Here is a 27,567-nt window from a genome sequence, read left to right as displayed (position 1 = left end):
TGCAAACTAAGGTAATGCCCATAATTTAGGCATTGTATGTTATGATTTTGTGTATGTATGTGTGTGTATAAAATAGAATATTCTTATACTATAAGAAATAATTCATGGGGAGGGGGGAAGAGTCAAGATTGAGGAATGAGAGGGAGCATTTTGCTTAGCTCACCCAGCATACCTCTTCCACATCAACCTAAAACTGCACCAGACTAAATTCCAATCAGGAAAGCCAAGAAAAAGTCAGAGTCAGTTTTTCTAGCCCAGGGCAGCATAGAAAGACAGACAGCGGTCTGTGGGAGCTGGCCAGGAGTGCAGTTCAGTAGTCACAGCAGGACATATTATTTCTGCACCCAGAGGTAGGAAAGGGGTCCAAGATAGAGCATCATGGTAGGAAACTGGAGCAGAAAGAGATCCCGGGAGACCACTGAAATTGCATTGGTAGCAGGAAAAGGTACCATCTGGCAGCTCTATCATCTGTTATCTAGCTCTCCCCGGGGCAGAGAGGACCAGTCCCTAAAAATGTGCCTAGCTAAGTACCAAACAAGCAATAAGTTCCCGAAACATAGAATGTGAACCCAGGAGTAGAGCAACAACTCACCTCTAGCCTTTAGCCCAGCACAGAAGCTTGTAACCGAATAACTAGGGCAAAGGGGAGCTAGCAATTTAGTCACTCTGAACCTGCAGTATTTATTTATTAAAAATAAAAGCACTAGAGGAAAAAAATGGGAAAAGAAATGAACTATGAAAAAAAAAAAGTTGTGAAAAGAGAATTAACAGCTTGGTAAAAGAGGTACCAAATCTTCCTGAAGAAAATAAGCCCTTGAAAATTGGAATTGTCTGATTAGAAGCTAATGACTTCATGAGACATCAAGGAATAAGTTTTTTCAAAAAGTCAAAAGACTGAAAAGTAGAAGAGAAGATCAGGTATCTTACTGGGAAAACAATTCACCTGGAAAATAGATCAAGGAGTGAAAAATTTAAGAATAGACATCATATTTCAAGAAATGATCAAAGGAAACAACTCAGATATCTTAGAACCAGTGGGTAAAATAGAAATTGAAAGAAGACATGAGTTACATCCTGAAAGAAACTACAAAATAAAAATTACCAGGAATATTATAGCTAGAATCAAGAGTTCTTAAGTCAAGAAGAAAATACTGCAAGCAGCCAGAAGTAAAGAATTCAGAGCCACAGTCAAGATCATACCAAATTTAGCAGCCACCACTAAAAAGAGAAAGGGACCTTGGATTATGCTTTTCCAGAAACCAAAGTATCTTGGATTACAACCAAGAATAAACTACCCTGCAAAACTGAGTGCAGTCCTACAGGGAAAGAATGGATATTTAATGAAATGCGACTTTCAAGCGTTCTTGACAGAAGATCAGAGCTAGATAGAAAATTTGACATTCAAACAGTATGATTCAGGAAAAGCATAAAAAGGTAGGTACACACGAGTGAGAAATTACAGGAGACTCAACTAAATGTTTGCGCTGTTGTTTGAAGATGTTTTCATTAACGCCTCAGAATTTCATCATCATCAAGGGTTTGAGAAGGAGGGTTTGGCATAATTCTGTTATGTTTGGATGATCTCAGAGGAATGGAAGCATGAGGTGGGAAAGCCCTGGGAGAGGGGGAAATAAAGAGGAAAAGTGGGGGAAATGGTCTTCCATGAATAAGGACATGGACAAGGAAGAGCCCATGCAGCGGAGGAGGCGGATGTCGGGGGATGTCGGGGATGTCGGGGAGTGCGCAGCCCAGGAGCCTGTGATCTTAACTGATACGACTGGGGAAGAATGTACACTCACGGGAAGTAAGGTGCAGAGACTCACCTCACCTGAAATGGAAGGAGGAGGGAGAGATACGAAGAGAACCTAGCGGGGATAGGGAGAACACTGTAGACAAAGACAGAAACACTTCAGAGTTCTGGCCGTGACTCACCGTTCCAGAGTGCTGAATGATGGAACATGCTGCCCACCTCCTGACGCAGAAGTGAGAGGCTCAGAGTGCAAAGTGGGACAAATGCTTTTTGGGATATTGCGGATGTAAAATTTGTCTTAATTATGTGTGTTTTTAATAGGATCTTTGTTTTTCTTTTGTTCTCCTCTGGAGGAATGATGAGAAAGTCAATTTTTGCTCATTTAAAATGAAGGTAGCTTTAGAATCAGACCCTTATTATGTTTTATATTGTATCTTCAAAAAACTCTTGATGTTTGGTATGTGATATTTGAGAAAGGAAATAGTGTTTTGCTGTTCAATTACCAGTTGAGATTTTACTATATTTCAGGGAGCGTTGTGAGTGAAAAATATTTCATTGTTTACTTTTCATGATTTTTTGTCATTTGCTTCCCCACATGCCTCCGAGACTGATTTTTATTTATTACTTGTTCAATATTTATTTAAAATGTAAACCCAGGGACAGACCCACTGAGATTAGTATCTCATTTAGCAGTGTGTCCTACATGCCCTACGAACTATTATCCTACTGAGAACAGTAGAACATTGACTGAGAGGGATATGTATCTGAAAATGCAAATATAGAATGCAGATTAAGCACAATGGTTAAATACATGAAAATATTAACAAAGGTTTTCTAATTGAATTTATAACTAAAATGTGAGCTATTACTATTTGCTTTGGTTTTAGAAGTGCTGATATACTTTTAAGTTTTTAGATTCATTATTAAAAAAAAAATTCCCCAGTGTATATGATATCCATGTGACATAGTAGAAAAAGATTACGGATTCAGAATAAAAGGATCTAACTCCGTCATCCTAGGTTTTACTAACTAGTCATCCCAGATTTGTGCTATTTGCAGTTTTTCTAAATTTGATATCTGATTAGAATTAATGTGATGACCATTGCAGAAGAGTAGCCTTAAACAGAGGAAATGAAAGAGAAAAAAAAGCAAAAGACTTTTAAACTATGTTCTGTGTCAGTCCTTTCCCAGGTAACTGACCCATTTTATGACCTATTCTGCATATTGTTGTCAGACAGGGCCATTATTCTTTTTAGCATCTCATTTATCCAATAGTAATCATATTTGGCCTTTTTTTCCCCGAGAAAAACTGCTAGAGGAGATGGAATGACATAAAGCCACTTGTTCTTTATCTTGCCACGGAGAAGGGTCACCTTTTCATGTCAGATGGATGAAGGAGGAGATAGTTACAGAAGACATCTGTATAGTGTGGGATGAAGAGGAGAAGGAAGGGGGAAAGGGGAGCTCACTGCAAATGGTATCTTTTTTTTTTTTTAACTGAAATATGAATTAAAGGTCTTAGCTGAAAAGGCAGGGGAGGAGGAGCCACTGTGAGGAAGGAAGAAAAGTTTGAGAAAAGCCTCTGTGGTCAATGGGAAAGTAAATCAATTTTATTTCCAAATTGTACAATTTACAATTTAGAATTGTAAAGGGATGGTTATTAAAGTATCTGTTGTTCTCTGTGGACAGGGATGGTAGAAGTGATATGTGCATAGCAATAATGATGTGGAATCATCAGCCCATTTACATCAGAATTCGTTTTTAGAATAAGGAAATGAAAATGTGCTTCATTATTTTTCTTCCTGGTATTGGTTCTAGACTGTCCATCTAACACAGGTAGCAGCCCAAGGTTCTCTCTTAAGAAAGGGCAGAAAAGGGAAAAAAAGTGAAGAAATAGAATGAATGTAAAGAAGAAAGTGAAGATAAGATTACACTGAAAATTGGGGGAAAAGTCAACACAAAAATACACAAGCATAAAACCAACACCCAGGAAGAAAAATAATGAAGCACATTTTCATGTCCTTATTCTGAAATCGAATTCTGATGTAAATTACTATGCACATATCATTTCTATTTTGGTTGTGTGTAAGTGTGTAGACTTTGGCTTCATTTTGTGGAATTTAACATAACTTAGTTTCTACTGCATTTCTCAAGAGTTAACCACAATGCTCCTAGATAACTCCATAGTCTAGAGGAGCAAAACAACAAAAGATGGGTCATATTCAGCCTGAAAGAAAGAAATACACCTCATTCACACATCTATGCAATTTGCTACCAGTGGTGGAGGCAGGCAGTATATTGTTTTCTCACTATTAGTATTCAATACTCAAGACTAAAATATGGAGAGGTATTAACATGTTACTATATATATTTATGTTTGTGTGTTTTAGTTTGTGTTGACTTTTCCCCCCATTTTCAGTGTAATCTTATCTTCACTTTCTTCTTTACACTCGTTCTACCTTTCTCCACGTTTCTTCCCTTTTCTACCCTTTCTTAAGAAGAGAACCTTGGGCTGCTGCCTGCGTTAGATGGACAGTCCAGAAAATCTGTTCTATCAAGACGTTATTTTCAGAACTGGACAGCCTCAGGACTCAAAGAGATTTTTTTTTTCATTATCAGTGCTGCTTTTGTAATACGATGGTTCAGTACCTTCTATATCCCATGTGAAAAACTTTCCTATAACAAAGTAAATATTTCTTTCGTTCTTTTTCTTTGTGAGAAATAAATACTGGCCTAGACACATGGTAAATGATGTATGAAATGAAATAATAAATAGGGAGAACAACTATGTCCACCATCTAATCATTTCTGATTTACCATGTTTAATATATTATTAATCTACTCAGAAAGGGAGAGACACAGCATTGCACATTTCAGAGCTAAAGAAAATAGATACCAAAGTGAATATTTTAATTATAGGTTGTGATTCATTGGAAATTTTTGCAGTTTTAATTTTTGATTTCCCAAGCTCTAATTTACTACCCAATATCTGGTTTCCAGTTGAAGGTAAACTTATTTATGCAGCAATTCTAGAATATGTCATACTTTATGTAATCACTTCAAAAGAAAATATGAGGCTTGGTATTCAGATTTCTTTATATAGTGACCTCTCACATCTTCCCAGAAACATCCCACTCTATCGGTCTCCTCTTAACTTTTTCTCTTAATAAAGCACTTTTGACACCAACCTCATGTAAGACATTTATTTGGTATAACATTTAGGTACATTAGATACATATCTTCCTGTAACAGATGGAAACAGGCACTTCTCCTTATGCTCACAACACAGGCATCTATATTTCAGGCATGCATATTTTGAGCCAGGTGTGTTGACACATTTCCTAACTGCCCTTTGTGTTACATGCAAGTTGAATTCTTTGGAAACTTGGATCCATATGCCATCACAGGAAGAATAATATTAAGAAAATAGAATTCTGTTTCAAGAAGAAACTAGGAGTCATTGAAGCACCATACAGTTTTCCAAATGTAGTCTAACCTGCTATCCTTCTTCTGTCCAGTTCCAAGCCTAGTTCATCACCCATCTGTAGTGTCTGTTCAACATATATGCACTCTGATTTGTCCGTCCAACTACATACCATCATCTGGACAGTAGGCATTCTTCATCCACTTGGTTTTTCTTACGTAGGTACACTCAGCTCTCTTAAATGCTTGTATATCTCATTTAGTTTGCTCTGCAGTGTACTGGAGTTTAATACAGTCAGCAAAAAGTCACTGGAAAGTAAGAGCATCTGGAGAAATCCACCATTTATAGGAAGTCCCTCGTCCATTTGGACCTTCTGGGACAGTGGTAAACACCTTTAAGTTAGAAAACATAAGATCCTATACCATAGGATCCATAGGATTTAAAGCTAGAAGGGACTTCAGAGCCCATTGAATCAAGCCTCCTCATTTTACAAATAAGGAACTGAGATAACAAGAGAAGTGACGTGACTTGCCCAAGGGCACACAGCTATTAAGTGGTGTAGTCATGATTTAAGTTTAGGGTCTCAGACTTCAAGTCCAGCTCAATTTTTACTCTACCACACTCCCTTTTCAGAACTTGAACCCACCAGTTAAAGGACTTGGGTAAATTCTTTAAAAAAAACCCCAAAAACTCTCACTCTTTCTCCAACTTCTCTTTGTGATGTCCAGTAGCATACTGCAGTATATTCTGATTCCCTCTTGGCCTGTTTTCTGAATTTTGCCTTAAACATAAAGAGGTTAAAGGCTAGCTCGATGCAAATGAAAATTTAAAGTAGAACATAGAGCTCATGGTTAATGATTTTTTTTCTAACCAGGTGCTCTGAACTATTGTGATAGTATTAATTACTTTTTTATGATATAGACCACATAAAATAGAGAAAATAGACCTGAAGCTATAATATTGCTCCTAACCTAAAAAAAAAAAAAAAAAAAAAAGAATTAATTATCCAGAGAGAAAGGGAGTAGGAAGGAGAGGATGGAAGTTGTTAAGATTCATAAAACAACTCTCTGTCATCAAAGTTATCTTTGTCACATTTTCAAAGGCATCTTGTATAATTTTGACATGAGCATGTAGTTTATGACTATTTTGCTCTACCAAATAAATGGTGTTTAGTCAATAAATATTAAGTACTTTGAGATCTTATATTTCACTTAATTGTATGAATTTATTTTATTTGCAAAAACCTGCCTTTTCCTATCTAATACTTACATCAAGGATAACCTTAATAAGGGTATATCATTCTACCAAAAACTTTGTGGTAATAGGAAAACAGGCATATGAACTCATGGTTTTTGATGTTTTTCTTGATTTCCTTTTCTCATCCACTCACTTATAAGATCCATATTTTTTGCAGACATTTGGTGGCTTCTGTTCTTTGAGGTATCCTAAAAATCAATTCCTCAATATTCCTAAAACTATCTCCACCTCCGTCTTTTTCTGTTTATCCTTGGTCTAGTTCATCCTCTCTATATTTATTTCCTTCGTGCTATTTTTATTTCTTTGTTTAGCACGTTGGGAAATACAATGTTAGGATCTAAATATAGTGACTCTTATATAAATTTTCATTTATCTTTTATGTTTTCAATCTGTTTGCCATCTTTCAGTCAATCAGTAAACATTTATCAAGCACTTGTTAGGTACCAGGCACTGTGCTAACCATAGGACGTCAGTTCTCTGATTTCATACGTAAGTAACCTGGGGAGGTCTGGCATAATTAAGTCTCTTACCAGAGTTTCCCCAATATTGTTTTTCTGACTACTACGCCTCACTATTTTATGAGGTGATATTGTTCATTATTTCCCCCCAATACACGAGAAGATTTTACGGATTTTTATTGCAAACCAATTTTGACTTTGGCTGCCATATAACTGTCAAGATTGAGTGTACTGGCTGTGTATTAAATCCTTTTGGTCTCATTGTTATAATTGATTTACATCAATAATTAGGAATCAACAATTAGGAAATGGTGAATTTATCTTGATGCCTGGTCTTTTATCCATTTCCCGTTGCACATCATATCTTACCATTTTCTTCTAATTTCATGTTGCATTTTATTTTTGATATAACAGTTCTAATAGTTGTTCAGAGGGAAACAGACAAGCAGGACAGCTTCGAAATTAATATGTTGAATTTATTTTGTATTTTTTAAAAATCTGTACATGAGATTCATAGTTTCATATAGTTTTCTAGTCATTTTATACATAAATGTTCTTTAATGATTTTGTCAAGTTCAAAATAATTAATCATCACTCTTACTGTACTCTGAGAGTTAGTTTGGAAAGGACTCCAACATGTATTAAAATTCATTCTGCTTAATTTTTGTGATATTACATGGTACAGTCCATGTTCAGTGTTTCCTGACTGTATTGAAGAAAGTAGTTACATATATAGACACTAGAACTTGTGGATTTTCCTAAGAGTTAAACATTCTTCTCCCTGATAACAGAGCTGGTCCTTGTAGTCACTTCAGCAAATGGGGAGGTCTATAATACATTCTTTTTGAGTTAGACCTACTCATATTAGTTTTGTGTTGTAACTCTCACAACACACAACTTGTAAAACTTATTACAAAGCATATTCATTACCTAAGGAAAAATTTCAACCTCAGCTAATCATGTAGATAATTCTCTCAAAAAATTGTAGCAGCATCCAAGTTAGAGTTATCTCCCCCCACCCCAAAACACCAAGCATTCTAATTGTCCCTATCACCAATCTGCCCTCTCTTCTATCATCCCTCCCTTCCCTGGTCCCCATCTTCTCTTTTGTCTTGTAGGGCCAGATAACTTTCTATACCCCTTTACCTGTATTTCTTATTTCCTAGTAGCAAGAACAGTACTCGACAGTTGTTCCTAAAACTCTGAGTTCCAACTTCTCTTCATCCCTCCCTCCCCATCCTTTCCCTTTGGAAGGCAAGCAATTCAATATAGGCCATATCTGTGTAGTTTTGCAAATGACTTCCATAATAGTCGTGTTGTGTAAGACTAACTATATTTCCCTCCATCCTATCCTGCCCCCCCCATTGCTTCTATTCTCTCTTTTGATCCTGTCCCTCCCCAAGAGTGTTGACTTCAACTTGCTCCCTCCTCCCATTGCCATCATCTCCCCCACCCTGCTTATCCCCTTCTCCCCCACTTTCCTGTACTGTAAGATAGGTTTTCATACCAAAATGAGTGTGCATTTTATTCCTTCCTTTAGTGGAATGTGATGAGAGTAAACTTCGTGTTTTTCTCTCACTTCCCTTCTTTTTCCCTCCACTAAAAAGTCTTTTCCTTGCCTCTTTTATGAGAGATAATTTGCCCCATTCCATTTCTCCCTTTCTCCTCCCAATATATTTCTCTCTCACTGCTTAATTTCATTTTTTTAAGATATGATCCCATTCTATTCAATTCACTCTGTGCTCTGTGTGTGTGTGTGTGTGTGTGTGTGTGTGTGTGTAATCCCACCCACTACCCAGATACTGAAAAGTTTCAAGAGTTACAAATATTTTCTTTCCATGTAGGAATGTAAACAGTTCAACTTTAGTAAGTCCCTTATGACTTCTCTTTGCTGTTTACCTTTTCATGCTTCTCTTCATTCTTGTGTTTGAAAGTCAAATTTTCTTTTCAGCTCTGGTCTTTTCATCAAGAATGCTTGAAAGTCCCCAATTTCATTGAAAGACCATTTTTTCCCCTGAAGTATTATACTCAGTTTTGCTGGGTAGGTGATTCTTGGTTTTAGTCCCAGTTCCTTTGACTTCTGGAATATCATATTCCATGCCCTTTGATCCCTTAATGTAGAAGCTGCTAGATCTTGTGTTATCCTGATTGTATTTCCACAATACTTGAATTGTTTCTTTCTAGCTGCTTGCAATATTTTCTTCTTGACCAGGGAACTCTGGAATTTGGCCACAATGTTCCTAGGAGTTTCTCTTTTTGGATCTCTTTCAGGAGGTGATTGGTGGATTCCTTGAATGCTTATTTTGCCCTCTGGTTCTAGAATCTCAGGGCAGTTTTCCTTGATAATTTCATGAAAGATGATGTCTAGGCTCTTTTTTTGATCATGGCTTTCAGGGAGTCCCATAATTTTTAAGTTGTCTCTCCTGGATCTATTTTCCAGGTCAGTTGTTTTTCCAATGAGATATTTCACATTATCTTCCATTTTTCCATTCTTTTGGTTTTGTTTTGTGATTTCTTGGTTTCTCATAAAGTCATTAGCCTCCATCTGTTCCATTCTAATTTTGAAAGAACTATTTTCTTCAGTGAGCTTTTGAACCTCCTTTTCCATTTGGCTAATTCTGCTTTTGAAAGCATTCTTCTCCTCATTGGCTTTTTGAACCTCTTTTGCCAATTGAGTTTGCCTATTTTTCAAGGTGTTATTTTCCTCAGCATTTTTTTGGGTCTCCTTTAGCAGGGTGTTTATTTGCTTTTCATGCTTTACCTGCATGTCTCTCATTTCTCTTCCCAGTTTTTCCTCCACCTCTCTAACTTGATTTTCAAAATCCTTTTTGAGCTCTTCCATGGCCTGAGCCCATTGAATATTTATTTTGGTTGTGTGGGATACAGAAGCCTTGACTTCTGTGTCTTTCCCTGATGGTAAGCATTGTTCTTCCTCATCTGAAAGGAAGGGAGGAATTATCTGTTCACCACAAAAGTAACCTTCTATAGTTTTATTTTTTTTCCCTTTTCTGGGCATTTTCCTAGCCAGTGACTTGACTTCTGAGTTTTCTTTCCACACCCACCTCACCTCCAGATCAGCCCAGCCAGTGCTTGGGGTCTGAGATTCAAATGCTGCTTCCCAGCCTCAGGGCTTTGGGTGGGGGTGGGGCTGCTATTCAGTGTGAGATTAAGTTCAGGTGCTCGGATGGGGGGCAGGGCTGCCTCATGGGGCTCAGTTCCCTCAGAGGGTTTATGCAGAGACCTTCAACAATGGATCCGAGCTCCTCCCTGCTTGGGGAGCCCCTGTCTGCTGCTGCCTTCGCTGCTACCTCCCGAGGGGGCCTGAATTATGGGGACACCCCACTCCCCTCTCGACGAGCCAAAAAGACTCTCTCACTGACCCTTGTCACCTGTGGGTGGAGGGACCCGCGTGGCTGTTGGAGATTCTGTCCCTGAAGCCTGCTCGGATCTGCTCCTCTAGGTGCTGCGTGGCCAAGGCAGGGCTGGGCTCTGCTCTGGGTCCGGGGCGCAACGGACCTTTCGCGTCAGGTTTTCAGGTCTCTCTGGGATGGAAATCTCGTCCACTCTGTTGTTCTGTGGCTTGTACTACTCCAGAATTTTTTGGGAGTTCTTCTTTACAGATATTTTATGAGCTGTGGGTTCAGAGCTAGCATATGTGTGTCTTTCTACTCTGCCATCTTGGCTCCTCCCCCACTCCTCTGTGATGGCTCTTTTGACAGAAAAAAAAATGCTGGAGGAAAAAGAAAGGAATGGCTTCAGTCCAGAAAATGTTTATTGCTTTTTATCGTAACCAGCATCATAGAGGCAGATGAAAAGAGTTTCTAGTTTCTCCAGTGCCTTGTTACTCTTTACACTCCAGCCTTCTCTCTCCTTGAGAGACTGCTCATCAGTCTGTTAGAGAAGATAAATCCAGAGGGGAAAGTAAGCTGATTTTGCTATGTATGTACTTCTGACCTCATTTTATGTCTTAAGTGTTTGTTTTTATCATTTAAACTGAAATATACATGTTGCCTGGAACATGAAGGCTATTAATAGACAGATGATTTTGATCTATAACAGAAAGGATGAGAATGACTGTTGAGTCACAGACTTTATAAATTTTATATATATATATATTATAATACATCATATATAGTATGTATTTATATTATATATAAATACATATTATATATAAATTATATTCAGTTCAGTTAGCATTTTTTACTAAGAGCCTGGAAAAGTAAAGACAACCTTCCTTCCATCCCAACCAGATATTTTATCCATGTAGGAAGCTCCCCAGTGAGGAAACACACTCCACCACTGCAGATCAGTGATTCATATGCAAATTGTAATCTTTAGGAATTGCCTGAGTGGGGCATTAAGAAATTAAATGATTTGTGTAATTAAAGGTAGAAATTGAACCCAGATAATCTTGACTTCAAGGCTGTCTCTCTAACCACGATATGTACAAAACAGAAAATGAATGCAAGTAATTTGTTATGGGAATACTAACAAAATTTCTGATAGGAGTACTGACAACTGAGGAATTCCAAATATGCTTCTGGTAGGAGTTCACACTTAAGTTGAATCTTAAAGAGAATCCAAAGGCAGAGGTGAGGAGAGAGAGAACATTCAAGTCATGGAGCCTGGAACACCGACACATACCAATAGCAAGTTGACCAGTTTTGTTGAACTGTAGTAGTGTGTGAAAGAGTAATATGTGATCAGCTTTGAAAGATGGATCCAAACTGTGAAGGGCTTGAAATGCCAAGCAGAGGAGTTTATGATTTGTATAGAGGCTGTACGGAACCACTGAGGCATCTTGAGCAGTGGAAGTACCTGTTGCTTTAGACATATCTATTTTGTAGATATGTGGAAGAAACCCTAAAAATATAAGCCTGAAAATAGCTTTCAGTTTGTATTAATAGATGTTTTCTGTGTCTCCTTTTAACTTAGGGACCTTGCTGCAAGAAACTGCCTGGTAGGGGAAAATAATATTCTGAAAATCAGCGACTTTGGAATGTCTCGTCAAGAAGATGGCGGCATATATTCATCTTCTGGCTTAAAGCAAATTCCCATCAAATGGACTGCTCCAGAGGCCCTCAATTATGGTAAGAATGTATTCTTTCTTTCCTTTTAGTATATAAAATGCGTTACATAAAGCGTGAAATTCTTTGCAATGGAGATCACAGAATTTGAAATTTAGTCTAATTTAGAATTTCAGCATATGCTTGGTCACAATAATTTGTAAACTTGCTTGAATTGCTTATCAGATTTCTTCACAAAAAAGCATTTGCACTTCACTGACTGATTCATTTATGGTTGCCTCTGAAGAAAACATGACTGTACATGCTATTTTAAAACCATAACAAATATTTTCCCCTTTCTCAAAAATATCTGTACTAACTCAAATAGTTGAAATATATAACATAGTAACTATAATTCCCTGATTCTGGTGCTGGGCCCCTGCAATAGAATAGTTTATATACGACTGTATTTGACTCTGACTACATCAAAAATTAGGTCCCTAGAATTAATTTTCATGGATTCTTTAGCCCTTCATCATGAAAATTTATGTATTTTCCTAATACCTCTTTTTTTGGTGGGGTAGGAAAGGGTGGGATGGTGTTGTGGGGAGGTTTGTACCTGTGATTTTCTGTGGAGGAAATTCCTCTTGCCAGTGCAGATCAGCAGTACTGTTCTACAATTTATAACCTCACTGAATTATCTGGGGTACCCATGGGCTAAATGGCATTCAGTCTTTTTTAATATTTTATGATGTATTTTTTGTATAACTCTTAGGAAAAGGAAGACAAAAATTACTTTTTCAAATATGAGATTGTTTTACTTGAAATTTATGGATCATTTCAAAAGGAAATACCACACACATCTTATGTTTGTTGAGAGTAGTGTGCTGTATCAAGATCAAGAAGAAAAGGAAGAAAAGACCAGATTGTGCTTTAAAGAGAAATCCAGAATTGCATTTTCAGTAAAGGAAGGCAGTGAAGAAGCAGCGTACGAGCCTAGGGTTGGTGACTGAGTACAGAATGTCTTGAGCAGTTTGTGAATTCTGATCAACATGGTGACCAGCCCATGACTCCAGAGGGACTGATGAACCACAGTACCATAGTACCATTCTACACATAAGACACACATCTGCAGATAGGGTAATGTGTGGATTGGTTTTGCTTATTATGATAGCAGTGTATCACCTTGAAAGAGAGGCCCACCTTCCTCATCACACAAATCACCTCAACAGTGGCTACGCTCCCCAGCCCCTCCCTCCACTCCCCTTTCCAATCATCCCCAGAAACCAACCCAGTAGCGATAAGGCCTGGCTGCTACTTCTGGGGACACTACAGCCACAGTGAATGAAGACCCAGAAAAGAAAGTATTCACCACCAAGATCCTGTCAGATGGTTCAACTTCAGAAACTGATATGACTAATTAGTGGGAATAACGTTAAAGAAGAGACATTCCCATCTGCTTTGCTACTGAACACTCTAGTGGATGATGAGGTCTGTCCATCTGACTTTAAACTGAAACCTGCAGTGTTTGAGTTTCTTAAGAGCAGAGATTCTGTGTTTTATTTGTATCTCCAGTGCTTAGAACAGTAATTATTACTTATTACATTATAGCATATTATTTATAATATTATACTGTATTATAACAAATATAAAACTAATAAATTCTTTTTTATATTCATTCATCCATTCATTAAGGGTTTTACTTTTTTAAATTTAAGGGGATGATAGTCAAAAAAAATAAGAAAAAAAGTATAGCTCACATGCTCTGAGACTGCTATTGCAAATTCCCATTCACAGCTGTACTGGCTAGCTGTTTCTCCCTTAAGAGTTCTAGGAGTAACCCTGAGGAGTTAGAAATTAGCTCACAAGTCTCTACACTGATTATCATTTGATATCAATTACCAGCCAAAGTTTATTAGCTGTTAGTTAGGAGTATTTACTAATATAGTAAGGACAGTTGTTATAAAACCTTTGTCCCAAAAATCTAGGACATTACAGAGCTCCTTTTCTCTCTCTGTGAAGTCTCCATGAAGTTCCCTGTAGGAATGGCAGAACTTTCTACTACATTCCTTCTTTCTCCTGAAATTGCTTTTTCCTGGTATGTCTAGTTTTTTTCTTGGCATCTTAGATAAATGTTGCCATAAGTTGCTCCTGCTTCAGGAACGCAGCACTGGAAGAATATTAAGACCCTGCTGCACACCCTTGACTATGAGGAAGTCTAAAATTGTCCACTTTTTGAGGTTTGCTAGGTCATCCCATTACCTTTCCTAGATAACATTTCATTTTGTCTTGTAACTTGTTATGCTCTAATTTGATAAACTAGGTTTTGTTTTTTAAACCTGATAAACTATTAGAGCTATCAGATTATGTTAAATTAATTAGGGTGGAATCATTGATTGGTTTTTTTCTTATAAGCCCCATCCTTAAAAGGAAAAGTGAATTGTACAAATATTTAAAAAAAAACACTGGAAATTTGGAGGGACACAGACAAGATGGTCAACTTTAAAACTCACATTGAGTATTTTTAGAAAAGAAAGCAGTTTTTTTATAGAGATTCATGACTTTATATACATAACTCATTTTCTTTGCTTTGCATATGCAAATGTTCATATTAATTGAACTTGACAAATATAGAGTAACATAAATTATTTTTAGAAAGCTTGTCAAATAAAACATTGTAAACTGATCCTTTATTGATTTCAAACTAAAAGTTTATTTCAATTTGAACAGTTCTAATATTCCTGCAGTTAAACTAGGTAAAATTATGACTACGAAATGAATTTAAAGTTAGGCTGTTCTAGTTCCTGCCCACTGGTCCTCATAGTTGAAAAAGAACCTAAAATATTTCATAATCTACTTTGACATTTGTTCTAGATAGATCATCTGTGTGTGTTAGTACTGAAATTACCTGATTATCTATATTCGCATTGTTTGAATTCTGAATTTGTTTTTATGCCCACCATTGCTTTCCTTTGATTTTCTTAATAGAATGTTTCAAATCACCTAGCTAAGAAACTGCGACAGACACCTTTAGACTTTTGATAATGTATTTGAAATTCAGATATGTTATTTTTTATTGTTGTGTGGTGGGAAAGTTCTAGTAAATTCAGGGTGCTGAAAGTAACAAAAAATTAATGCAGTTTTATTAATCGCATGTAGTCTCATTTTTAAAAATTGGTGTGAATTTGATGATTATGAGAACAACGTACTAAAATCTCAGGTGCTTCTTGGTCACATTGCTGGCTGCTGTAATGTAAGCTGCCTTCCCCAATAATGCCCCACAGACTTCACCTTGACCTGTGATGCTTTTTAAAAATTCTCTTGCTAGAGTGCTGTGGAATGCTAACTAGACAGCTGAGTTAGTGATGTGGGCAGCTATTGACTAGGCATCTCTCCTTTTCAGGAATGAACCCAGAATTCCAAATAGAGCTAATATCCCCCCTCTCGCTTGTTTTCCTTCATGCCAACAAGAAGATTCACTGCAATTTCAAACAGCCAGTAGCTACCCTGTAATTTTCCATAGTGATTCTTCTTGAGGTTGTTGTCGATATTTCCCTAGGAATAAATTAGGTATGGTGAACAGGAGCAGAAAAAAGCCCAGGATTATAATGATTTGTATTGAACAGGAAGCCTCTTTTCTTCTGGCTTTCTGGCTGATTTTTACATCTCTGTTAGAGACTTATGGATAGACAACTGAGGCACAGTTGTCTAAATGTCTTCCTAATAAAAATTCAGCCCCCTGGACACTGATCCTTGGTTCTACTTAGGAAATTTTTGAATTCCTGGCCCAGAAATGAAATTATTTTGAATTAACTGTTAGAACAATTAAAATCTAACTCCATATTTTTTCAAGTTCATTCAAAGTTTTACTAAACCAGCTTTTTATGTTCTGTCTTTCTGTTGCTAAATGATCTCTTGCTGGTGAGAGCATAAGCCTCCCAATAAAAATTGTTTACAGCCAGGTGAACTGACATTTCAGAAGACGTCAGATGAAAAAGAAAGAGCTGAAGAAGAAGAAGAAGAAGAAGAAGAAGAAGAAGAAGAAGAAGAAGAAGAAGAAGAAGGCATTTCTCCTGCAAATTAGGGAGTGGTTTATGAAACCACTCCCAGAGGGCTTACATCAAGGATGCTCTCTGAGAAGCAATTTCAATAGGCAGAAGCCAAAACTGATGTGAATTCATTAGCATTTCATCCTAGAGTTATTTTTCTAAAGAAAATATTCTTGAATTTTGGTAGGTGAAAGCTCCCTATTGCTTTTCAATTTTATGGCATAAGAGTCTTGTGTTTGGTATTGAATTTCTTCCAGTTTTTTAGCCATTTTCTGTCATTGATCTTTTTTCCTCCTTATAAGTTTGCCTTCTTGAATCTGACATCTATACTGATCCATGAAGCAAACTGAAAGATTGACAGAGGCTAACTAGAACATATGGAAAGTGTATATCTGGGACACTGGGCTATAGGAAGCCCTGCCTGAATTCAATTTAGTAACACTGTACTGGATTGTCATTATCATGACGTTGCGGTTATTTTTATATCCTTCCTAATACTTAACATGTAGTAGCTTAACAAATAGCGATTGAATAAATGAACAGAAATGAAAGTCTTCATGTTTGCAAAGGACAGATAGTATAGTTTAAGATCATGAAATTGAACAAAATTTCAAGGATATATTTTTCAATGTATTATAAGAAAATTTTAGTCAAGTAGTAATAGCCTTTCACCTTAATTAGACTTGTATAGCCAAAAATACTTTGAAAATGTAGTCCACTAAGATACGAGGTTCAAAAGTTATATCAATGTTATGTTTGCATTCCCCCATCGCTTAGAATGTAATAGAAACGTAATAAATTGCTTCATGGTCGGCTTTAAAAACCTAACCACAGGTGTGTTCATGATTTTATGTATTTCTCTCTTGTATTCGTGGTTTTTATATGACTGCATCATTTTGATCACTACACAAAATTTTATCTAACTTTGTGTAGATGAGCAGGTTCAGGGATCAGGATGGAGGACATAATTAACTGAATAACTTGGACTTTCTTAAGAAACTAATTACTTTTAACTTATATTCATTGAATGACTTTAATGAAAAGTGATAAATGACTGGATGCTAAACTCTGAAGAGAGTTGATATACAGACAAGAAAACTAATCTTACCACCAACAGTATCATGATTGTCTGTAATTACTATCTGCTAAGAAGGAAGGCTAATTTAACACAGCTGGGAATGACATTCAGTAAATGGGCAGGAAATCTTACTGACGTCAGAACCCTTCACATCACTCATACATACTCCCAGTACCATCTTACTGCCTTCACTTAAAATAACAAGCAAAAATAAGGAAAGGATTGAATTTTGTAAATATTAGAATGACAGTAAATAGGCCAGAAAAGTATGAAAGAGAGATAAAGAAGGAAATCATTTGAGGAATCTTTAAAATAATTCCATTTGCCAAGTAGCGGAACTAAACTAGCACTCTTTTTGGCACTCAATTTAAAATTAGAATAAAAATTTGAGTAACTTTTGAAAATCCTTGAGATTCTTAGTACTTTGGGAGAGTGAGATAGAATTTTGTTGAATTGTTGTTGATGGTGCTTTCTCTTTTGAATTATACCACTTTCTCCAAACTCATTTACTCATAATATTTAGTAAGTTGCATGAAGATATTTTTTACAATACAAGGTATCATGTATTTTAAAGAAATTGTTTTTATGTTAATTTTTGGCAAATAAAAGAATCAGAGAGAGAAATTAGAGATACATAGAAGAAAATATGCAGCAGAGAATAAAAATTTATATAAAAATGTGCTTTATTGCTGAAGTTTGTTGTTCATAATTTTAGTGAGAAAATTGAATCTAAGCAAACAACAAAATATCTTGTCAATCTCTTCACAAGCATTGGTCTATCCAAATTTATATGTTTTCTATAGGAAATAATCGTTCTATACAAACATTACTTGAAGAACAAGTTTACATGCTTAGTAAATATTTTTCCTCAAGGGAAAAAAACAGACTTGTTTACATATGCCAGCTATTTAAAGATTATGAAATAAACTTTTGGAATTGAAGCAGAAACATTAATAATTTTATCTTTTTGGTAATTTTGAAATATAATTGTAAAAATTTTTATATTAAAAAATGTCCTCTGCCTCTAAAGCACCTGCCTGTTCACTCTTATTTTTGTCTCTCTCCTTTTTTCCTACCAGGAAGATACAGTTCAGAAAGTGATGCATGGAGCTTTGGTATCCTTTTGTGGGAGACCTTCAGCTTAGGAGTCTGCCCATATCCTGGAATGACCAACCAACATGCCCGGGAGCAAGTAGAGCAAGGTTAGTATAGAATTAGAGTTGAAATCTTCACACCCAATTCACAAAGAAGATGTGCAAGCAAAAGTTCAGAGAAGTTGCCCCAATTTGTTGGAGGGAGGAATTGAGATAGGGCTTTAAAGTTGGGTTGGGTAAGACAGTTAGAACAGTTATTCCCAAACTCTTTTAATTTTTTTAAGAGAATTACAATTCCCTCCTGTTTGGAGGATGTTTGAAGAATTGTGTAACACTCTTTGAGAAACTTGGACAATCACAACTCCAGAATTAATAAAGTCATTAGGTGACACTCATGGCACATATACCCCGTGTGGCCTGTGTCCTTAGAGTGCCTTTAAATATGGTCACTGAAAAAACAAAGTGTACTATTCTAAAAAAAAAATTACAAGAAAATGCCAAGCCACTGAATAAGGCTGAAAGAATGAAGGAAAGATTTTAAATCTCCTGGGTAAGTGGACAGCTTTCTTAACTTTGTGTTTGTTTTGTACGTGCCTCCTTATGTTCACATGCTTTCCCCCAGCATAATGTAATTGAGGACAAGGATTGTTTTCATTTTTATTTTTATATCTATGCAGCCTGACACAATGCCTGGAATATAGCAGGTACTTAGTATATGTCCATTGAATTGACATTATTAATTTATTTTCTATGAGAGTGACGTCTAAGGCAAATACTAGACTTTTTTAGCTCCTACCTTTGGGCATAGGAAATAAATTTTATTTTGATAAATGTATGTTCTTGAATATTAAAATATCTGTGAGTCTTTTATTAATAAAATCCAACCCATCATCCATGTTGGGGAGTGGAAGAGGATGGCAAAGTCAGGAAATGCCACCAAGGATGATGTATATTGAGAATTCTGTATCACTGTGTTAAGCTATAAAGACCTGGAAGACTTCATGAAAATATCCATCTGGGCAACACCATCCCAGTCAGTGTGATGTATCTGCTTCTTTAAATCTAAGAAATGAATGAGAGAGTTTGGGTGCAGATTGACCCTACTTGGAACTGTTGTGATTATCCCCCTGACACTGGGAACAGAAGAGTAAGTAGTCCTCCATCTTATTCTTGGACCATGAGAAGGCAAAACACTTTGGGACAAATCAGAACTACCAATATCCCACCTACTAAACAAGTTTTTGGTATAGATGATGCTGACCACTAAGGACTGATAAAACAAGAACATACATAAAGTAGACTGAAGATATGAGTGCTTTTATTACCTGAGAGTACTGTATCATTTTTTTTCCATTGGAAGCAGACCTATCATTTATAGGCAAGGACTTCATATTTTTCTGATCAATACCATCTTCAGATCAAAGTTACACAGCATATTACAGATCAATACAGTGAAATCATAAGAAATGCAACTACATTCTTAAAAGCAGATGAGATGAAAATTAAGAATTTCCTTTAAACCTGGAGAAAATGTGAAGAACCTACACAATGAAAGTCTATACTTACCATAAACCCCAGAAATGTTACCTAATAATGAAACACATGTCAAAAATAATGCCAAAGTATTGAAAGAGTGGTAAAACCAAGCCCTGAAAGTCCCAAAGTCAGGAAATGAAGCTGAAAATATCAGTAAACAGAATAAAACACTGAGTACATTGAAGAAATATTCTGTTAGAAGAAGCCTAAGTTATAAAAACAGAAGAAGAAAGTAACTCCACTAAAAACAGAAATAGAACCTCAAGGGGGAAAAAAATGGTTTAGCCACAGGGACATTTTTGGCCTAGGTCCCCTCCTTAAATTGGAGGTTCTGGAAGAACCAATCATAAGGTGACACCTTAGAGGTAGACAGTACTGCCAGTTTAAGAACTATTCCAGGGGTAGAGAGAGCTTCTGGGTGCAGAGGTCTCTATGACATGGTAGAGAACAGAGATGATCTCAGGTCTCAAGGATGATCTGATTCTGTTTCATTGGTTTTGAGAAGAAAAAAGTAATACACTTACTGTTTCTCATTATTGGGGTATTCCAGAAGAGTCTACAACCACAGAGGGGAAATGGTCATCTCAGGAACCTCATTTTTATCTGAACCACTGGGTAGAGGAGGATTAAACATGCACGCACACACACACACACACACACACACACACACACACACACACACACACACACAGTCTATAGAAGAAGTACATTGAATGCAGCTGGGAAACAGGAAATCCAAAAAAAAGAGCACTAGTTCAAATGATAATGCAGAAATCCAATCATAACATAAAACACCATGATCCAACCCCAAACTTGCACAGAAAGTTAAACCTGTGGGTTTGGGGTGCTGAGCTTCATCAGGGAAGCCAGTGCAAGCATTAGCCAAGAAACTGGAAGCCTCTAGAAATCTGCCTGGGAGGTTACAGGGGGGTCAGAAGTCTGTGGCACTTTAACCTTAGAGATCCTGAACATAAACTCTCTGGAGGGTTTGTCGGGAAGGCACAGGAGGGGCAAGGTTTGGAAGCTAGTACCAGTAGTTGAGGAACTAGAGATCAAGACCAAAGAGGACCATCCCATCCACGAGGAACCTGGCATAAATTCCCAGAACAAGAACTGAGGCTAGAAATGTCAGTAAATAAAAGAAGATGCCAAATATGGGGGGGGGGGGGGGGAGGGGGATGATGAATCAAGAGGTAAAATCAGAAGAGAGTGAAAAGTTAAATCAGAGCCTTCCTCAGGGCAAAAACAAAAAAAAGGTTGGCACAGGAACTCCAAAGTATGCTGGAAGAACTGAAACAAAAGATAAAAAATTAAATTATAAGCAAAATGAGAGCTCTAGAGGAAAGAATTGGAAGATTAATACTTCAAAATAGGAAGAAAACCCTTGCAAAATAGCAAATACCCTGAAAATGAGAATCACGCTAAAAATGCAGTGATTCCTAGATGTCACTGCAATCACGGCCACATACCTGAGGACTGCTGCTGTGAATGATTTTAAGGGTCTAATTGCATGGTATAATGAACTTTCTATTCATAAATAAATTAAACATTGTTATCTGATAACACTTATTATGTCATATGATGCCTAACATATGTGACTGCATCCCTAAAATCAGGGGGTCCCAGACTACCACAACACATCCTTAAGGAGTAGCAGAAAATACCACACCATCCACTCCTAGGTCCCTGTAAGAACAATCTCCTTAATCGACACACAGTGTCCAAGTAAAGTCCTCTCTCATCTTGACCCAAGGCTGACCTCCAAACCCCATGGCTCCTCCTCCATGGGCCAACCGCTCTCCCTTCTTGCCTGGGTTCACACACAGGCAGCTTTCCTCTCCTGTTCCTTGTCTCAGGTCACAGGGACTGTACCACTCCAGACTCTTCCTGCTCCTGCCCACAGCTTCTGTTTCTAGGAAAACAAAGCGTAACAGGACTATGACAATATTTGTGCACATTACCAGCGCTGTCATCTCAATTCAGCCGTAGAGACCCACAGTCAGGGCTTCTGAGAAATCAACACAGATCAACAGACAGAGCCCCACCATCACAAACCTTCTTTCTGTTCCCCTAGCTCGCACTCCCCTCTCCCTCTAGTCTCTCCCTCCAAGTAATACGGTATAAATACTGTTTCCAATCAAAGACTCTTGATTTAATCAAAGGCAAGACTGGATCAAGGGCACTTGCTTGGCTAAAGCTTAATCCAGAAAAATAACAAAAAAAACTACTTTGTTTGCTGTTATACTAGGTACAAGAAACATTAAAACAAACGTAAGGTACCAAGAACAACTTGCCTTGGAAAACAAATCAAGGAGAAATAATTTATAAATTCGTGTTCTGTAAGCTCAGCTGGGCCCTCCCTATGTAGCAGTCCTCCTCCAAACCTCTCCTCTCCTCAGGCCTGTTCTGTCTCCCTCTCTCATTCAGACCTTGCCTTCTACTTCACTCAGAAAATTAATCTCATTCAAGGAGTGCTTCCTCTTGTCTTCATTGAGAAGCCCTTAAAATCATCAGCCCTTTTTCCTTCTTTTAACCACAATCCTCCCCCTCAGTATTTGAGTTCATTTTTGTGTTTTGTCTTCCCCCATTAAAATGAGACGGTGAGTTACCTGAGGGCAAAGACTAGACTATCCTCAGCACTTGGTGAATGCCTAGCCCATAGAAGCTCCTTAGTGTTTATTGACTGATAAAATGTAGGCTCCTTGAGGGCAGGAAGCTGCCTTTTTGCTTATATTTGTTTCCCCAGCACCTAGCACAGGCCTGCTATATGTAGTAATTGCTTAATCAATGCTGGTTTCCTTTTTCCTTCCTTCTTTTCTCCCGTAATAAGCTGGCCAAGGCCACCTCCTCCATCTGTACGCTTGATTTTATCCCTTCCCATCTTTTCTAGGAGATTGCAGCTTTAATTCTCTCCTCTCTCGTCCGTATTCTCTTAAACTATCATCCTCCCCATCCCAGCCCCCAGCACTTCTCAGACTCGAGAGAAAGCTGTCTGCAGTTAGTGCTTCTGCTTCCTTTCTCCTTACTGTTCCAATAGGAAGAGAAAATGAGATCAAGCAACTAAGCCTGGGGAGAAGAAGAAACAGACCGTTGCTTTTTGCTAACGATGTGATGTTCTGTCAAGGGAGACCAAGAGTCAGCTGAGAAGTCATTGAAAAGATATAAAATAAATCACCACAATTTCTACGTATTATCAACAAAAGAAAGCAGGAAGGAATAGAAGAGAAATTCCATTTCATGTGACCACAAATGTATAAAATATTTAGGAGACTATAAACCAGAACAGACAAAGGACCTATATGAATAGAAGTTGTCAGCCTCTCACAGAGTTTGTTCTAAAAAGAAAAAGAAAAAAGAAACAAGCAATTTAGGTTGTGTGTCCATGTTTAATTTCTCTCAAACTGGCTTGACATGCATTGCATGGAAATTACAGTTCAAAACTGGGCCCTCTAAGGAGGTCAACCCAGAACTGGCTGGATTTGGGGTGCCCAGTTATATACCTTTTCAGCAGGGGCTGGTATCCCCCCACTATCAGCTGTCATTCTACCTTCAGACAGAGGAAATACCTGTTCTGTCACACACACGCACACACACACACGCACACGCACACACACACACACACCACCACCACCACCACCACCACCGCTGCTCCCCTGCCCCCACCACTGCCACCACCCCCCTACCCCTATTAGGATAAAAATCAATTCAGGTTGGATCAGGATAAGAAGATTCAATGCAATCTCATTATCAGTCCTTCTGAAGAACGTTAGAGCAAGAGGCTGGCTGGGGGGGAAGCTCTGAGAATCATTTTTCACAAAGTATAAAATACTTTTTCTAAAAATAGATCCAAATAATTGGCAAAGTATTAATTGCTTATTAATATTCAATAACCAAGATATAAAAGAAACTTTCAAATTTATAAGAACGATAGCCATTCTCCAATAAGTAAGTCAGAGGATAATATAGTCATATATTATGTATATATAATATATGCATATATAAAGGCAGTTTTCAAAGGAAGAAATTCAAGCTATCAGCCATATTTTTAAATGTTCCAAATCAGTAATATAGATATATAAATCAAAGCAACACTTAGATTCCCAAAGGCAAAATGAGAAGGTCTGTGGAAAGGCAAGTACAATCACATACTACTGGTAAAACTGGGAATGGTTCAGTAATCGTGGAAAACAATTTGGAATTATGCCTACAAATTGACTAAACTGTGCATATTTACTTTTGGATCCAATAATACCTTCACTAGTCTAATACCCTAAAAATATCAAAGAAAGAGGGAGAGTCGATATGGAAAGAAATATTTATAGCAGTTTTTTTTGTAGTGGCAAAGAACTGGAAATAAGAGAATGTCTGTCAATTGTAGAAGGACCAAACAAGTTATATATCAATGTTATAGAATATTATTGTGCTGTAAGAGATTATAAAAGCACAGTGTCATAGAGTCCAGGGAAGACTTGTATGATTTATGTAGAGTGTTGTGCAGAACCAGAGAAATATTTATACAGTAGCATCATTGCAAACCAAAACAACTTTGAAAGACTTAAAACCTCTTGTCACTTAAATGACGCTTGATTCCAGAAGACCAGCAGTGCAGCCTGCTGACAGAGATGATAGGAGATGCAGTGTTTGACGCAGCCACTGTGAGATTTGTTTATTTTGCTTTGTTTTTTGCCTGTCTGTATACATTTGTTTCCAAGGCTTTTGTTTTTCTGTTCCACTGAGGTCTTGGGAGGGAGGTGGGGAAACTGGAGATAGGATAATCAGAACATTTTTAAAGAATGAAAAGGAAAGAAGGAAGGAAGTTATTGAAAGAGTTTTATAAAAATAACCCATAAAAGGAAACAGAAGCACCACAGAGGACAGCCTTGGAGGTTCTATGTTAAATTTATTACATATTGTAAAGGAAATCTAGAGGCCTTACATAATATTTTCATTCTCACAAATAGTCCTCTTACTCTGCTATGTGTGGAAATATCCAACTGATTTGGTGTCTAAGTATTCAAAAATAAATTGACACCTCACGCACATGCATCAAGTGCTGTAAGGAGGCTAAGACTGAGAAAAGGCTATCAGATTTGTCAATTAAGAGATGATAGGTAAATATGGAGGGAGTGGTTTGAGTTGAATAGTGGGTTGGAAGGCACTTTGCAAAGTGTTGAGAGGTGAGACAAGAAGTGGAGTCAATGTGTGTAGATGACTTTTTCTAGAAATTTGGTTATAAAAGAGAAGAGAGATAGAAGTCTTAACTTGAAGGGATGTCAGCTTCTAGCGAGGGTCTTTTCACAATGTAGGAGACTTGGGCAGTTTGTAGACAAGAAGGAAGGAAGCTAGGAAGATAGGGAATGCTTGAAGGTGTTAGAGAAAAGAAGGGTTATGGGATCAATGTACATGTAGAGTGGTTGACTTCAGCATGGGGAATGGAAGGAAGGGGTTTTGAAAAGTGAAAAAGAAGTAGCTCTTTGAAAATTATATCTGTTTTCTCAATAGTCTATGAAGTGAAATCCTTAGTTGAGAGAGAAGAAGGAGGAAACGATAAGATACCTGAGTAAAGAGGAAAATGTGTAGACTAGCTCAGTGGGGATGGGAAAGTGGGATAAAGAACCTGGCATTTTTTGTTGTTCTTTGTTTTAGTTGTGTCTGACTCTTTGTGACCCCCATTTAGGGCTTTCTTAGCCAAGATACTGGCCTAGTTTGCTGTTTCCTTTTCTAGCTCATTTTAAAGATGAGGAAACTGAGACAAGTGGGGAGAGTAGTAAAAGGACCATCTTGCTGAAGTGAGAGCCAGTGACGGTTATATAAAACAATTTGTAATGGACCCAGTAAGTGCAGGTTCAGTCAGCAGCACTCTTAGGATGAGTGGATGAGGCAGCTGATTGGAGTAATACAACTGCGGTGTTTAACAAAGTATGAGCACTGACAGGAAGGGAGGAAGAGGCAGGGATTCCAGAAGAGTGGGCAGTGTGCAGGTGAATGGTGCAGCCAAGCAGTTCAGGGCAACGATTCTTTCCCTCTGATTTTTTTGGTTCTTATGATACCCACAAAATTCAGGGTTCTTTCTAAAATATCAGAGCCTCTTCCTCAAATCTGAGTTAAGAGAAGTTCATGAATTTCCCTTCTACATTCCCGTTATTCATTCAAATTTTATTCTTTAAGAAAATTTCAAATTATTTTCTTTCCAGGATGTAGAAGAATCTTGCTCATTTTAATTTTAATTTTTCATTTTAATACTGGATATTGCATATTGCATATCAGATTATTATTATTTCAGGCCCTGAGGGAAACAAAATATGCCTCTGTAAAAGAGGTAGTGGGCAGCAGAACTGAAGGCCATAGGAAGAGAGAGTTCTGTGTGTTTACATGCCATTTGTAGAGCTCTTTCTGTTATGCCAAATAACCTAAACAATTGAAGTTTTAAAGTTAGAAAGTTGCTTCACAGGTATTAAAGAAGGCTTAGGATCAACATGTGTTCCCTTCCTACTAATAATCTAAACTACCTTTCCTTCTTCTTTTGGGGTTCAGGATATCGGATGTCAGCTCCTCAGAAGTGTCCTGAAGAAATCTATAAAATAATGCTGAGGTGTTGGGACTACAGACCTGAAAACCGCCCCAAGTTCAGCGAACTTCAGAAAGAGCTAGCTGCCATCAAGAAAAAAGTGACATAGGGATGACGTCACGCCAAGCACCACCTACAGGACTCTGTTTCCCAGCAAAGTAATATTTTTCCCTCCTAAGAAATGAATTTATACTATATTACCTGCAATAGTCTAGAGTTACTTTTTTAAATTAATTGGATGTTTTTAATGTGCCAATTTGAAAATATCCTAGGCATATGCATTAAAAAAAAAAACCGAACTGTTTTGCCAAGTGCTGCTTAGCCAATCACAGCTCTTCTGCTGTACCTGGCCATCATCCATAGAAAAGCACAGCCTATAAGTGTAAGGGACCCTGGATCCCATCTGTCTGACATGAATTAACTACTACTGACGTTGCTCAGTTCATAGCTTACTCAGTTCAGTTTGCTGCCTTAAGTCACAGAGACCTACTACATTGGTGCTATAATCCTCATTGGTGGTGCCAAATTGGCAGATACATTCCAGCATGACCTTGATTATCTCATGACTGAGGCAAGATTATATTTTTAGAATGTTTTCCCAAACTTCTATTTTCTTAGTAGCTGGCATCACTTCAGTTGACAAAATTTGAAAATACTAAAATTTCTTCTTTAAAAAACAATACACACTACATTTTGCATTTTAAAATATTTGGACTTTTTTTTTTTTTTAATAGTAGAGTGAGCAACACATTTGGGTCACCACACACCCATTTTATCAGTAAGGTTGAAATGTGCCATGTTCCCTATCACTCTGCCTCTGGTCAAATCTCAGAAACATTTGCATATAGTTTGCTTTGAGAACCGAAACCAGAATTTTCCTGACTGCTTTTGAATGAATCCTTGAAGAGCTGCTATCAATAGGAAGAATGTCTATAAAGGAGAGCGACTTAAAATAAAGCATTCCAGTAATAATGATGAAAGTTGTGAATGAAAAGAAATAGCAGATTGGTTTCTTATTAGGCCCAGTACCTTTCTAACTTCTTTTGTACCTGACCTTTTTCAGTGTTTCTATCTAAGCTGTTATAAAGGGGCCACAATATTGTGTCAGCACCGCATAGATTTCCTAAAGAGTCAGCAAGAAGTTCATTTCTAAAGAAACTACAAAACACATCTTTGAGAGTCGCAGATTACTTTCTTAGTCTCGTCAGCCTTCATAAAAGCATCCCAGAATTTCGTTCCAGTCAGCCAGCTCCAGCTGTTGGAATTCCATAGTTTTAGTCCTCATATGCATATACAGATGAAAATACATAAACTATACACGAGTATACACAGAGGTACAGCTGAGGA

At 37.4% G+C, this 27,567-nt stretch overlaps 1 protein-coding gene across 5 annotated transcripts in view; it reads left to right on the top strand.

The window, feature by feature from the left end:
• FER (FER tyrosine kinase) overlaps positions 1-27,144 on the top strand; it is a 288,512-nt gene extending 261,368 nt beyond the window's left edge. For all 5 annotated transcript variants that reach the window (XM_072597264.1, XM_072597267.1, XM_072597265.1 and 2 more), the window contains 3 exons: positions 11,825-11,979; positions 18,102-18,224; positions 26,187-27,144. In XM_072597264.1, coding sequence (XP_072453365.1) covers positions 11,825-11,979; positions 18,102-18,224; positions 26,187-26,329 — 421 coding nt within the window. In that variant the 3' untranslated portion in view covers positions 26,330-27,144. The remainder of the gene's footprint in view (positions 1-11,824; positions 11,980-18,101; positions 18,225-26,186) is intronic.
• The last annotated feature ends 423 nt before the right edge of the window (positions 27,145-27,567 follow it).

The sequence above is a fragment of the Notamacropus eugenii genome, chromosome 3, assembly GCF_028372415.1.
Source record: "Notamacropus eugenii isolate mMacEug1 chromosome 3, mMacEug1.pri_v2, whole genome shotgun sequence".
Taxonomy (NCBI): domain Eukaryota; kingdom Metazoa; phylum Chordata; class Mammalia; order Diprotodontia; family Macropodidae; genus Notamacropus; species Notamacropus eugenii.
Note: the sequence above shows the minus strand (reverse complement) of the source record. Positions and strands in the feature narration are given on the sequence as shown.